General features: G+C 47.1%; 1 protein-coding gene across 2 annotated transcripts in view; it reads right to left on the bottom strand.

Moving 5' to 3' along the window:
* Nucleotides 1-4,583: 4,583 nt before the first annotated feature.
* The window catches only part of LOC102134040 (BOS complex subunit NOMO1), a 63,609-nt gene continuing 53,789 nt past the window's right edge, over nt 4,584-14,403 (bottom strand). Inside the window, exons 28-31 of one of the 2 annotated variants that reach the window (XM_005591341.4) lie at nt 13,787-13,888; nt 11,466-11,585; nt 5,650-5,742; nt 4,584-5,236 (exon numbers count right to left, since the gene is read on the bottom strand). In XM_005591341.4, coding sequence (XP_005591398.3) covers nt 5,105-5,236; nt 5,650-5,742; nt 11,466-11,585; nt 13,787-13,888 — 447 coding nt within the window. In that variant the 3' untranslated portion in view covers nt 4,584-5,104. The remainder of the gene's footprint in view (nt 5,237-5,649; nt 5,743-11,465; nt 11,586-13,786; nt 13,889-14,403) is intronic. The other variant, XM_005591342.4, reaches the window with a different exon arrangement.

Below are 14,403 nucleotides of genomic sequence, written 5' to 3'. Positions count from 1 at the left end.
CCACCACGCCCAGCTAATTTTTGTATTTTTAGTAGAGACAGGGTTTTAGCACGTTGGCCAGGATGGTCTCGATCTCTTGACCTCATGATCCGCCCGCCTCAGCCTCCCAAAGTGCTGGGATTACAGGTGTGAGCCACCACACCGGGCCTGGAGGGTGATTTTGACCAGGCCTTCTCATCAGGTTTTGGAAGGAAGTGGAGCTGACTTCTCTTCTGTTGCTTTTGCCCACCCAGGACCACTTGTTCCCCTGGGTAATACAGCACCCCAGGCACAGGGGCCGTCTGTCACATAAGCATGGGCGTGGCTCATGTGTGGCCAGGCCCCGGTGATTCTGGAAAGGTTGCCCATAAGTCATTTCCCTGTCCCAGGACTGGCATGTGATGCGGTGGGATGGAAGCTGTCCTTCTGCTGGGTCTGCAGATGGGGCCAATGTAAAGCCCGACATTGCCGGATGATGTCAGAAGCAGAACCCATAGGCAAAAGCCAGCTTTCCAACACTCCACTCTCAGTTCCCTGCCATCTCCACTTCTGTGGATGTGTGCCCGGCATCTGCCTCTGCCCCTGCCTCTGAGAGCAGTGACTGAGCAAACAGTCCTGGACCCAGCTGAAAGGATGGGCCCGTCTGTTTCTAGCAGCGTGGTCTTTCGGAATGCTGATTCCTGAAAGAGTTGGAACCAAGGGAAGCAGAGTCAGGAGGTGGAAATTGAGCCTGGGTCCAGCTATGCACGAAGCCAGACACTCCTGGATTTCTCCGTTACTTGATCAGAGAAATGTCCCATTTTGCTCAAGCTAGTTGGAGGTGGATTTCTGTTACTTGAAACCAAAAGAGCCTTAACTAATACACAACTAGAAATGCATCCATGGTCACTGCCCATTCATGTGACAGACATTTATTGAGCACTATTCCATTTGCCTAATGTTGCATAAGTTACTCCCAAACTTAGAGGCTTAATACAGTCATAGAACACATTCACAGATCCTGTGGGTCAAGAATTTGGGAAGACACTGTAGATTGAACTTTGTTCTCTGCTTTCTCTTTCTTGGAAAGAGAGGACGTAGCTTGAAGTCAGTACTGACTTGGGACTGTGTGTAAGGCATATCCGTGCTTCACTGTCACTATGTTTTTAAGTTTTCTAAAATTAAAACAGCTCATTTTAGAGGGAAATAAAGAACCCGGGAAGAGCTCAGCTGGGCAGCACTGACCTGGGGTCTCTTGAGTGGTGGAAATCGGATGTCAACTGGAGCTGCACTCATCAGAAGGCTTGACCGGGGCTGGGAAATTCGCTTCCAAGCTGGCTCATGTGCAAGCTGTACAGGCTGGGGGCCAGGGGACTCACCCCTCCCCACGAGACTGCCTGAGCACCCTCACACAAGGCAGTTGGCTTCCCGAGAGTCAAAGTGCAATGCCTGTGATGACCTAGCCCAAGAATCATCACTCACTTCCGCCACTTCCCACTGGTTGCCCAAAGCCAGCCTGATTCAGTGTGGCAGGGGACCATATAAAAAGGCAGTGTGGATCCCTGGGGGCCATCCTGAGGCTGGCTATGTACTACAAACACCGCCCACATGCCAGGGATTGGACACACAGCCCTTGACCCCCACTGAACATCAGCCTAAACAGAAGGCAACCAAGCAAACATTATCCCCCAAACTCTTTCCAACTCATACTTCAGGGTGGCCCCAGCTTTTAAGTAAAGGGAATTGTGCCTAATAATTATTCCTACTAAGGAACTAGATCTCAGGGTCTGGTCATGCAGCTCTTTGGTTACAGAAACAACACTGATGAAATAATCAAAAGTCCTCCACCATTCTCGCCCCCAGCCATGAACCTGTCCACTGCACACACTGCTCCACGTCACTGTGCCTTTCCTAACTTTACTACAGCTTATGCCTGCCTCTCCTGTATGACATCCATGTGACATCCATCTCTAAACCTCTGAGTCATCCCTAGACAAGCTGGCACATGACTACATCATCTCATTTCATACATCAAGGGCAGGAAAACATAGTGGTTAAGAACTCTTGGACCTGGGTTCAAACCCCTGCTCTGCCACCTGACAGCTGCCAGATTGTTCAGCCTCAGTTTCTTCCTCTGAAAAATGGGGCTGGAAGTATACCTGCTTCATGAACTCATGAAGCGTCCACATGCATGCAAGGGTGCGCCATGGTGCCTGGCACACAGTAGCTCAAGAAAGGCTGGTTGTGCCTGCTGGTGTGCTTGATCCAGAGAGGCAATCACTCATTTGTTTTTTCCTTATTTCCTGAATCTTTGTTTCTCGCTATTTAGGCCATGAGAGTTAAGCACAAGGACTGCCTCTTCCTCCAGTCATCTCACCAATCCTTCCACACACACATGCACATACACACACACACACACAAACACACACACACACACGTTCTCATGCCACCTTCGGCCCTTCCCATCTGCTGTAACCCCAGAAAATTGAAGTGAAGCCATTGCCTTAGAATGGCACTGCCCTGGCCAAGTATGGTGACTCATGCCTATCATCTCAGCACTTTGAGGCAGAAGGATCACTTAAGGCCAAGAGTTCAAGACCAGCCTGGTCAACATAGCCGAGACCGTCTCTACAAAAAAAAAAAAAATAGTTTTTAATTAAAAAAGAATGGCACTGCCCTAAAGCTCCTCATCAAGGATTTATGGTTGTTTTTACGGCCACTTTAATAGGCAAAAATGTGGACAGAACAGAGTTCCCCAAGAACCCGCCATCTTAGACCATTTTTTTTTTTTTAATTCCTCAGCAAACAAGTGTCTCATATGACTTTTGTCCCATTCCAAATCTAATAACAGGCCGGGTGCGGTAGCTCTCACCTATAATCCCAGCACTTTGGGAGGCTGAGGTTGGTGGATCACCTGAGGTAAGGAGTTCAAGACCAGCCTGGACAATATGGTGAAACCCAGTCTCTACTAAAAATACAAAAAAATTAGCTGGGCATGGTGGTGGGCACCTGTAATCCCAGCTACTCGGGAGGCTGAGGCAGGAAATCGCTTGAAACCGGGAGGCGGAGGTTGCAGTGAGCTGAGATCACCCTACTGCACTCCAGCCTGGGCCACAAGAGCAAAACTCCGTCTCAAAAAAAAAAAAAAAAATCTAATAACATTGTTTACTTCTCACAGGAGGATCAGAGGAGTTCTGTCCTGAGATTGCCAGAAAAATGATGAACAGAAAATTACGTACAACCAAACAGGCCCAACTTTCAAATGGACTGAGAATGACCCACACAAGTTCCACCAAGGCCAAGGGAGACCTGCAGCCAGCGATGGGGAAAGCCTGCCACTTACTGGCAGCCTCCGGAACTGGATGGAGTGTATTGACACTTAATGGTATCTTTCACAAGCTCTTAACCTTTACACCCCGTCAATAAAAATGCCATTAACATTCAAAAGGGATGTTTCTGGGAGTCCACTTGGAATAAGAGTTGGAAAACACTCCAAGAAAAGGATTCTGTATTAATACCACATCTGTCCCAGATCTTCAACACTGTTCACTTTCCTTCCACGGTGCCAACACCAAGCTAGCTGATAGGTGGGAACAGGGCAGCTCTGCGGTTGGCCCCCAAGAGCCACGGAGTCCCCCAAGCTGACCCTCTGCGGTGGTAGTGGCACCTAACAAGAACTTCCGCCTTGTTTTCCCTCTCTCCGTGCTTCGTCCTTTTGGACTCTGCTCACGCATCATATCCAGAAAGCTCCCTGAGCTCTCCGGTGGGATGAGAACTCTGCTCTGTGCTCCTGGGGCCCCCATGTTCCTCCACCTGGAGGTCCTCGGCTCACTGCATTACCCCTGTCTACTTACTGACTTGCCTTCTACCCAGTGATGGGCCATGTGCTGTGAGGGCACGCGCTGTGTGCCCATCTATTCGTTCCTGTGTGCATGCGTTCATTCATTCCTTACTGAATGCCCACCACGTGCCAAGCATTGGGGTACAAAGAACAAGGCAGATGGAGCCCCCTGGCCTCTTCCAGCTTGCTGTAGAGTGTTGTCTACTCTACTCATCCTCACATACCCATGCCTGTCCTATGCGGCACCCAATACATGTTGGATGCATGGCTGTGTCCCCTCCTTCAGTATCACCTAATTAACTTAATGACTTCCTGCAAGGATTAAGTTCATGCTGTTAAAATGCTGTGACTTCCTCTGGATCTCTCAGGCAAGCCGGCAACCTTTAAGCCTCACCCGGCCGACGTAGGCATTTTGTTTGGCCAAAGTGTGTAGTTATTTTTAAAACACTGCATTTGTGGCTAATGTTTAAAATTGGGAAAATTTCATAGAAATCTTTTTCTGGCTTCTCTAGAAAAGTGAATGCACATTTCTGCGCAGCAGGGGTGAGCCAGAGTTGAGTACCTAAGCTTCCTTTAGACGTGGTGGGAACACTTCAATTTGCCACAATCCCCACTATCTCCGATTTCTCTATCACTGAGGCCAAAAGCAGCTGGGATTATGTCGACTGAGCTGGTGTTTGTCTTGCCCTAGTCAGCTTCACTCAAGACTCTGACTTGCTCTACATGTGGCTTAACTGAAGACCCCGGGGGTTACGCGCATGCCATCCAAGAAATACATCTGAGATGAGCTACAACACAAATGAATGGGCCATTTTATTGATTTTTACCTCCTAACATAGCCTCCTAATAGTGGATACAGGGTGCTGTGGTTTCCAGCAGGGATCTCAGATGCAAAGGGAAGTGAAGAAAACAGATAAATTCCTAGGGTACCTCACCATGGATCCAAACACCATGTTAACTGGAACTCTTCTTGCAAACGAAGGCTGAAGATCAAGAATGACATTCTCACACCACAGCACAGCTTAAATACTTCTTTGACAAAAATAATAAATTATATTTGACTCAGAAAATAAATTCTGTTCAGCAGAGTGACAGGAGGGTCCATTCATTGCATTGCACGAGGGGCCATATGGAGGGGTGAGGATGGGTGCAGGATGCCACAGTGATGCGGGACACGGGGCATGGGGCCAGCAGCACAGGCTGAAGTTAGCTGACGCATGCTTTTGGCTTTATCCCATGGGCAGGTGGCAGCCGGACCCCTGGCTGTGGCCTGTCCCAAGTGAGACTGCAACTGCCCCTTCCTCCTCACGTCCGCCTTGTCTTCTGTTTCTTGGCTTGTCTCTTTGCATCTTCTGGGCCGCTATTGTCAGAGGCTGCCTGACCGAGCGCGCGGACTCCCTGCAGCCGGCTTGTTAACTGCAGCAGCAAAGGAATGAGCTGGAAAAGAGAGAACGTGTGAGAGAGAGGGGTACAAAGAGGAGGCTTCTGCCAGACGAACAGCGGAGCCTCACTTCTCAACACACCTTCTTCAGACATGAGCAGCAGCTGCCATGTGCTAATGGGTGGGTTTCAGTTCAAACGAGGCAGGCCGCTGTACTAGGGATGGGCTGGCCTCTCTCTGGGACCAACATGTCCCTAGAGGTGTTCCAGGTTTAAGGATTAGGAGATGTTACAGAAGTTTACAGCCTTGAAAGGAGACCTAAGAGTGGACTTGAGGCCTTCAGGGGCCCTCCCGACCCTGAAATGTGTTTTCTGTGACCCTGGATATCCCCCTGCTATCACTCCTGCAGCTGTGAGGACTCGCTCTCCCTGACACGCCTGCCGTCTCCTGAGGCCTCTGCATTTCCTACCTTGTCATGGTTGTAACCGGCCAGCAGAACCAGCAGCGTCAGTGGCAGGGCAATGTAGGATCCTTGTGCGATGTCCTGTTCAGGCAGCTTCCTCTGCAAACACCGAGAGCCCTGTCACTCCTCACCAAGGCCGCACGCTTGTCCATCATCCATCTTCCACAGTATCACAGCCACCACCCACCCAGCCTTCCAAAGTGGCCACCCGAGGACACCCAGGGGCCCTCATGATCCAAATTCTTTCTATCCAAAGGAAGAAACCAAAGTGATTTGGATATGTTTTCCCATGAATCCTCTTCTGCCCAAACTCTCACTCTATTTGCTTCTGAAACTCAGGGACAAAGAGATTCCAATGACAAGGCATTCCTCAGCCTCTGAACGTTCCTCCAAACCGAGGGAATGAAAAGATGCAGCTCTCAGGGAGTCTTGGTGGTTGAAAAGCAACTGGGTCTCAGTTTGCTGAGTCCCAGCAACTTGCAGGGACTTAGTCCCACAAGGATGTATCAAGAACCTACTGTTCTAGGCCCAAGGCACACAGTGAGGGGCAGCTATTCCCAGCCAGTACGACCTAGTGAGGAAGCAAAGCAGGCACTGCTACCAGCATCCCTGTTGCCATTCTCCCTTTCTCCCAAGAGAACCCCCAACTTTTATCCGGGCCACTGAGAATACAGACTACCTTTCCAAGCCTCCCCTGCAGCCAGGCGCAGCTCTGGAACTAAATTCTGGCCAATGGTACAGGAACAGAAGCAGTAAGTGCCACACCCTGGCTGGACCCTAGAGGAGAAGTGGTGTGCCCTCCCTTTTGCTGGGTGGACAGCATTTGGCCAATTGCCCCATTTTGGAGAAAAGCAATGCACTGGAACGGCACAATGAGACAGAAGGGGCATGGGTGCCCCGACGCCTTGGAGCTACCAGACTATCTCTGCACTCGTCACTCCTGGATACTTGACATGAGACAGAAATTTCCATCTTGCTAAAGCCCCTGAAATGCTGGGTTCTAAAGCATCAAGTGAACCTAGATCCTATTAGCCCACTCTACTCCTATAAAGGAAACAAATAAATGAAATGAGAACTTTCTAGTCATGATAAAAACAAGTTAATGAGCCAGACCAATGTTTTCAGTGTAGGGTACCGGGACACCTCTCTCAGGAGGTTCCCAAGGCCGCAGCTATTTTCATGACAATAGTAAGATGTGATGTGCCTTTTCCACCTCATTTGTTCACAAGTGCACAGTGGACTTTTCCAGAGGCTACGTGCCCTGACGTCATCACGCTCACAACTAATGGAATGTGTGGCTTTGTGGGTTCTCGTGTTTTCAACACCTGTTTTAATTTCTAATATGATAAATACGCACAGAGATAATCCATGCAAACTCAAACTCTTTGAAATCCTCAATAATTTTTAACAGTATAAAGTGGTCCTGCAACCAACCCATCCGAGAACTGCTGGGCTAGAAAGTGACTGTGGGGGACACTGTACCTGGGATGCCCTTTCATAAATGAAAGAGTAAGGGCAGGAACAAATTTCCATCTCCAACTGCCTACTCCTGTATTTTTGGACATCTCTTAGATCCCAACCCATTTTTCCACTGAAGTAAACACTTAAGTTTAATTCAGGCCAGGCGCGGTGGCTCATGCCTGTAATCCCAGCACTTTGGGAGGCTGAGGTGGGCAGATCACCTGAGGTCAGGAGTTCCAGACCAGCCTGGCAAGCATGGTGAAACCCCATCTCTATTAAAAATACAAAATTAGCCAGGAGCGATGGTGCACGCCTGTAATCCCAGTTACTCAGGAGGCTGACACAGGAGAATCACTTGAACCCAGGAGGCAGAGGTTGCAGGGGGCCAAGATCATGACACTGCACTCTAGCAGGGGCGACAAAGCAAGACTCCATCTCAGAAAAAAAAAAAAAAAAATGAATAAATATGTAAATAAAAGTTTAATTCAGCAGGAATTAGAGTGATTGAGTGTAGGCTCAGGTCCCAGGCCTCACTGGGTAAACTCAGGCAACCACACTGAGACTCAGTTTACTCAACTATGACATGGAGATTGTATGAACAACATCCACTAGGGGTGGACGCTGTGAAACTCGATGAAATGAGTATGTGAAATACTCAGCAGTGCACAGAATACTGAGTCAAATCCAGTCGCGAGGCCGCGGGCAGTCACAACAAAGAAGGAAACCCATGTGCTTACAAAGCCCCCGTGAACGTGCAATGCTGAGCCACTCATCACGAGGAGGGCAGAACAAGGCGGAAACCACGTGGCTTGAGACAAACTGCCTCACCTGAGTCCTGGCTCTGCTGACTAACACTCGGGAAGTAACTCAATGTTTCTGGGCTTCTGTGGAAATGGGAGGAACGGCACACCTGCTCGAAGGCTTACTGTAAGGATCAACCTGTGAAGGCCCTGTGCAGGGTGGTACAGAGCAGGCGCTCCCTTCATTCATCACTTGGCCCTGCTCGGGAATCCAAGCCCCGGCAGGCACAGTTTCTCACATTCTCCAAAGTGACAGGCAGCAGCTACGACGTTGGGCTGCTCGGCCACCACCAAGCAGTGTCTCTACATTCCTGCCACCGGCTCTCAGGTGTGTCCCTGAGCCCAGATGAGCTGTCTGCTAGGGGCTTCTGAGAATGTCGCTGCCTGCAGCTGTCAACGGCCTTCACAGAAGCCTCTCCCGCCCACTGGGGCCACAGTGCAGCCCCAAACAAAGGTAAGTGGTTCTTGCATATGCTTACCTTTCTGGCACTTTCTTTTTTTTTTTTTTTTTTTTTTTTGAGACAGAGTCTTGCTCTGTCGCCCAGGCTGGAGTGCAGTGGGGCTATCTTAGCTCACTACAAACTCTGCATCCCGGGTCAAGCAATTCTCCTGCCTCAGCCTCTCGAGCAGCTGGGATTACAGATGCGTGCCACCATGCCTGGCTAATTTTTGTATGGTTAGTAGAGATGGGGTTTCACCACATTGCCCACGCTGTTCTCAAACTCCTGACCTCAAGTGATCCGCCCACCTCAGCCTCCTAAAATGCTGGGATTACAGGCGTGAGCCACCGCACCTAGCCCTCTCCGGCACTTCCTAACCAGGTCTCCGCTGGGAAGAACAAGGAAGCGCTTCCTCCTGGGTCATGAGAAAAACTCTCTTGTTTAGGTATGGTCATATTTACAGGCTCACTGAGCATGAACCACTCTTCACAGAAGCCCGGAATCAGCAGCAGAGCTCTGCTCAAGCCCTAGCTCTGCTCCACGTGAGCTGGTGACCTTGCCCTGCTCACATCTCCTAGGTTCCCATCTTCTCATCTCTAAATGAGAGGTAATTCCTGTCCACCTTCCATGCAGGATGGCATTTAAAAAGCATGAAATGGCAACTGGATAGCATGTGGAAAAAGACAATTTGGAGCCATACTTCACACCTATACCAGGAAAAACTCCAAATGGATAGAGAAGTTTAAATGTAAAAAGAGAAATTGTAAAAGTCCCCCTGGAAAAAAACACGATAAATTCCTATAAAAGCTGGGAAGGAAGAAAACCTTCCTATGACTTTAAAATCCAGAAGCAATAAGAAAAATATCAACACATCTAACATAGAAATAAAGTAAATCTTTGCATAAGCCAAGTGAAAAGATAAACGACAAACTGAGAAAAATATGTACAACAGACATTACAAAGGGTTAATATTCCTAATATACAAAGAGCTGAAAACAGTTGAAAAAGACCAAAAATTCTATAGAAAATAGGTTAAACAGTTCACAGAAAATACAAATGGCTCTTAACCACATGAAGAGAGAGAAATGCAAATTAAAAGTACACTGAGATAATATCACTTCTCATCTATTAGACTGCAAACACTGAAAAATTTGACAACATACTCTGCTGGGGAGAAAAGGGTATTCATTCACTGCTGGCGGGAATACAAAACAGTAAAACCCCACGGAAGGGAAGTGGCTGGATCGATCAGAATTCCGGATGCATTTACCCTTTGCCTCAGCAATTTCACTTCTGGGAGTGTGTTCCAAAGAGAGACTGACGAACATTCAAAAACATGCATGCACGAGGCAATTCGTTAAAGGGTTATGTGTAATATTATGTGTAATAGCAGAAAACCAGTAACAACACAAAAGCCCCTCAACCTGGGGCGAACTGAAAATCCTACACGTAGTGCCAGGATCTGAACGTGTCTGTGCCTACCGAGTTCACAGGCTGAACCCTAATCCACAATGTGATAGTATCAAGATGACACCCCTTTTAGGCGGTGACTCAGTCAGGGATTAATGCCCCTATCAAAGAGGCCTGAGGGAACTGGTTTGCCCCTTTCCGCCTTGTGGGGACACAGCTAGGAGGCACCATCTGTGAAGCAGACAGCAAGTCCTCGCCAGACCCCAAATCTGCCAACGCCTAATCCTGGAGTTCCCAGCCTCTAAGACTGTAAGAAATAAATGTTGGTTGTTTATAAGTTACCCAGTCTAAGTTACAAAACAGCAGCCCGAATGGCCTAAGACATATGGTATATCCACACGGAGGAATGCTGTGCAGTTATCAAAAGAGGGATAAGGAGGATCGGAAGATATGGTTCCATTTACAGCTATATTTTTTGAAAACAAGAAAATTCTTATTCTTCCCACTGAAAAGGCCTAGAAGCAATGACCAATACAGTAGCTATGAGGCCAGATTTTTGTTTTTTAATGCAGACTTTTGTGCTACACTTTCACCCCCTGTCAAATTCAGAATCAGCAGTCCTGAGGCTGAGCCCTGGACTCTGTGTTTGTCATGCCTGATGTGTCAGTTTAATCATCAGGTGACAATATTGCACCTGAGCTTTAGGAATCGCTAAATACTTTTATCAAGAAGATGAAAGATACCTGTACGTTTTGTTTGTTCCACTGTTCCAGTCTATCGGATACAGGACAGACTGTATGCAACAGATACACATATTGCATATAGTAAGGGCCACATATTGTACCGAATTAAGCGATAAATTAAGTTTCTTTTAACCCACAGGTATTCTGTCCATCTGTTGTTGGGTTTTTTTTTTTCCTTGCAATTTACTTGTCAAACAAATCAGGCGCCAGGTGTTTATCCTGCATCCCTGTGGAGTCATTTGTGGCTCCTGGGTCCTCTCTATTTCCTGTAAAGCAGCAGTTGGTTCTAGAGGTTTGAGTGGCCATGTACCATGTGTCCCCTCATGGAGGAGCACACGTCACACCAGCAACGGGGTAGTGGTGTCCCTCCTCCCCCAAAATCATTCCTGAGCCACCGATCTAAACAATTACACTGCTCTTGTTACCAGTTTCCTCCTCAAAGGAAATCGCAGGCATCAGGGCTCAGAAAACCTAAAAACAATCTGGGGAAGCCCAGAATCCAGAAGGCAGAATGAGAAAGTGACCCAGTGCCAGGAGCCCTTTAAATATCTGCCCTGCAACCTACAGTCTGGAGCATAGGTTGTACAGCACACCTTCTCTCGCCACCCCATGGATTGTTTGGATTTGTTTTGTTTTGTTTTTCTTCTTCCGGAGAAAGGGTCTCACTCTGTTACCCAAGCTGGAGTGCAGGGACATGATCATGGCTCATCGAGGCCTCGACCTCCCAGGCTCAGGTGATCCTCCCACCTCAGCCTCCCGAGTAGCCGCGACTATATATATATAATCCACCACGCCCAGTTAATTTTTGTATTTTTTGTAGAGATGGGGTTTGACCATATTGCCCAGGCTGGTCTGAAACTCCTGGCTCAAGAGATCCAACAGCCTTGGCCTCCCAAAGTGCTGGGATTACAGGCATGAGCCACCAAACACAATCCATGATTTTTTTTTAAACTCCGTCTTTTACTTACCGTGGGATTAAAAATCAAGGTGATGTGTTTATGGTAGCCCACTGCGGTGAAAGAAACTTGAGGCAAGATGTAGTCATACTGGGATCTGGGGAGTGTGGAGTCCAGAAGCACAACATAGTTCTATACACACATGGGAAGAAGTTATTTTTAAAAGGACAGCTCTGGCAAAGCAAATGAAAACTAAAACCTAACATATGGCTGTGATGTAAAGAACTTTATGTTTTTAAAGAAATCCCCAAGTCTACACATCCAAACCAAGGTTGCTACCTTCAAAGTAGCAACCTCAGTGGGCTATTCTAGCAGTGGCGGGCGTGTGTTCCCAGTGTCTCTGAGACTGTGGCTTCTGATAAGGCTGTCAGAGCCTGCAGCTCTTGTTATGAGTACTCAACCTTGACAATTACAGTCCTCTGAGAATCTGACTTTATGAAACACAAAAAATTATTATGAGCCAATTCTGATTAGGGAGGTATGTGATACAACTGAGGATCCACAACGAGGCTGATTTCTAAGGGACGATGTTTGAGAGGCACATAAGCTGGCAAATCCTAAAAATACAGCATCCCTGGAACAGCAGCAGGGGCAGCCACAGCTCTGTGTGCTAAGCACCGACCAGGTGCCAGGCACCATGCACACTGCATGAGGCCCGTGGCTGCTCTGCTTTCAACCACTGGCAAGGTCGGGATCATCACCCCCGTCTTATAGATGAGGAAAGTCAAGCATGAAGAGACTAGGAGTAACTTGCCCAGGGTCACTCAGCTAAGAAGGCTGCCACACACCTATGAAGGCTCTAAACTCAGGGGAAGTGTGATCTCAAAGCCCAAGATGTTTCCACATTGCTGTAGAAAGTGACTATTTCAACACCCCTGGAGAAAGAGGAGGGGAAAATTCCATGACAGCCTGTTTCACTATTTTGCAGTCATTTTCCACAGAGAAAGGCCAGAGTAGATCATTCTCACAGCAGGTGGTAAGGAGCCAGGAGAGGGAACGTTACCCCCTAGGCTCACACTTGACATCCTCAGGCTAAGACCACCAGAAAAGAACCAAATTCTTTGCAAAGTTTGCACTCCCCACACCAACTACAAATTAGCTCTATCCAAATAGAATTGATAATAAGTACTTTATAGTCAGTAAATGATGTACAAAATAATGGCTGAAAACCTTCCAGTTCCAAGGAGGGTGACATCCAGATTCATGTAACACAAAGGACACCAAAAAGGTCAAGCTGCAAGTGTTCTACACAACACACATTATAATCAGATTATCAAAGATGGAGAAGAATTTCAAAGCAGGAAGAGAAAAGCAACTCATCTCATTCAACGGATCCCCCATCATGAGGAAACTGTGTGTCCTTAAACTAAACAGCAGACTTTTAAAATACAGAAATTTTTAAAAATTACAAGGCATTTTTAAAAGTGGACTTCTTAGCAGAAACCTTCCTAGAAGGAATGCATGGGGTGATATGTTCAAAGCGCAAGAGTTGATAATGCCCAACAGTAGGCCTTGATTACATAAATCATGGCATTTCCTAGTTTACGGACTACTCTCCATAAAAATCACAGTATGAAAGATTTACCCGGGCACAGTGGCTCTCGCCTATAATCTCAGCACTTTGGGAGGCTGAGGCGGGTGGATCACAAGGTCAGGAGATCGAGACCATCCTGGCTAACATGGTGAAACCCCGTCTCGACCAAAAATACAAAAAAAAAAAAAAAAATTAGCTGGGCGTGGTGACATGTGCCTGTAGTCCCAGGTACTCCAGAGGCTGAGGCAGGAGAATGGCGTGAACCCGGGAGGTGGAGCTTGCAGTGAACCAAGATCGCACCACTGCACTCCAGCCTGGGCAACAAGGTGAGACTCTGTCTCAAAAAAAAAAAAAAAAAAAGGTTTAATGATGAGGAACAGATTTGTGATAACTTCTTCATTGAAAGGCACAGATTAGAAAACAATGTACAAAACAGTGTAAGTTTTGAATTATTAAAATGAATGTCTATTTATATTTATACATGCAGGCACACACGTGCCTGAAAAAACACCCAAAGGATACCAATCACCACGTTAGCAGTGGCTATTTCTGGATGATGGGCTTATGTCTTTTTTTTTTCTTTTTTCCAAAATCTCCTGCCATGAAAATGTATTCTTTTTGTAAATAGAAAAACAATGAGGAAAAAATAATCCCTACAGAACTCAACTTCTTTTGATTCAGAGAGTGCATCTCTGCAGAGTGGTGTTTAGGGAGAAAAGGAGAGAACTGTGCTTCCTTAAACTAAATAGCAGAATTATTAAAACAAAGGCAGAAGGTAGAATCTGACCACAGGCATTACCTCGCCGTCTCTGAGAAGCGGGGGGAAATGGAAGAACAGGGACTGGCCAAGGGAAACTGTCTGGATCGGATTGTCAAGGTTTTCGCTTTTATAAAGCTTGACCTGGAGAGAGAAACAAAGCCGGAGATGCTTTGAAACTGAAACACAATCAATATTTCCTATCAGACATCCTTAGGACAGCCGCTCTCTGGGTGGGTGTCTTTGGAAACATGGATATTTGAAAAAGAAAGCTCCCTCCATAGACATCACGCATGCCTCTGTCATGTGACACTTCATCCAGTTATGCACCATGCACAGCAATTAAGATTCAAATCAGATTCTCACTACCTATGTTCTTGCTCAAAATAGTCATATGAGTTAATATAGTAATATTAGAAAGAATAGCTTCTAACACGTGTTGAACATCTGTAACATGTCAGGCAGGCGCCAGATATTTTATCTACATTATCGCCACTCCTGACTACAAAACAGGCATTGTTATTATCCCTGTGGAGACCCAGAGAGCCAAAGCCACCTAAGGTCACACAACTTACACATGGTGGAGCCTAGGACTCAACCCCCTGAGGACTCCTGGGGGTTCCCGCCTCGCACTGCCTCATCATATGATGTCACCTTAA

Source organism: Macaca fascicularis, chromosome 20 (genome assembly GCF_037993035.2).
Source record: "Macaca fascicularis isolate 582-1 chromosome 20, T2T-MFA8v1.1".
NCBI lineage: Eukaryota > Metazoa > Chordata > Mammalia > Primates > Cercopithecidae > Macaca > Macaca fascicularis.
Note: the sequence above shows the minus strand (reverse complement) of the source record. Positions and strands in the feature narration are given on the sequence as shown.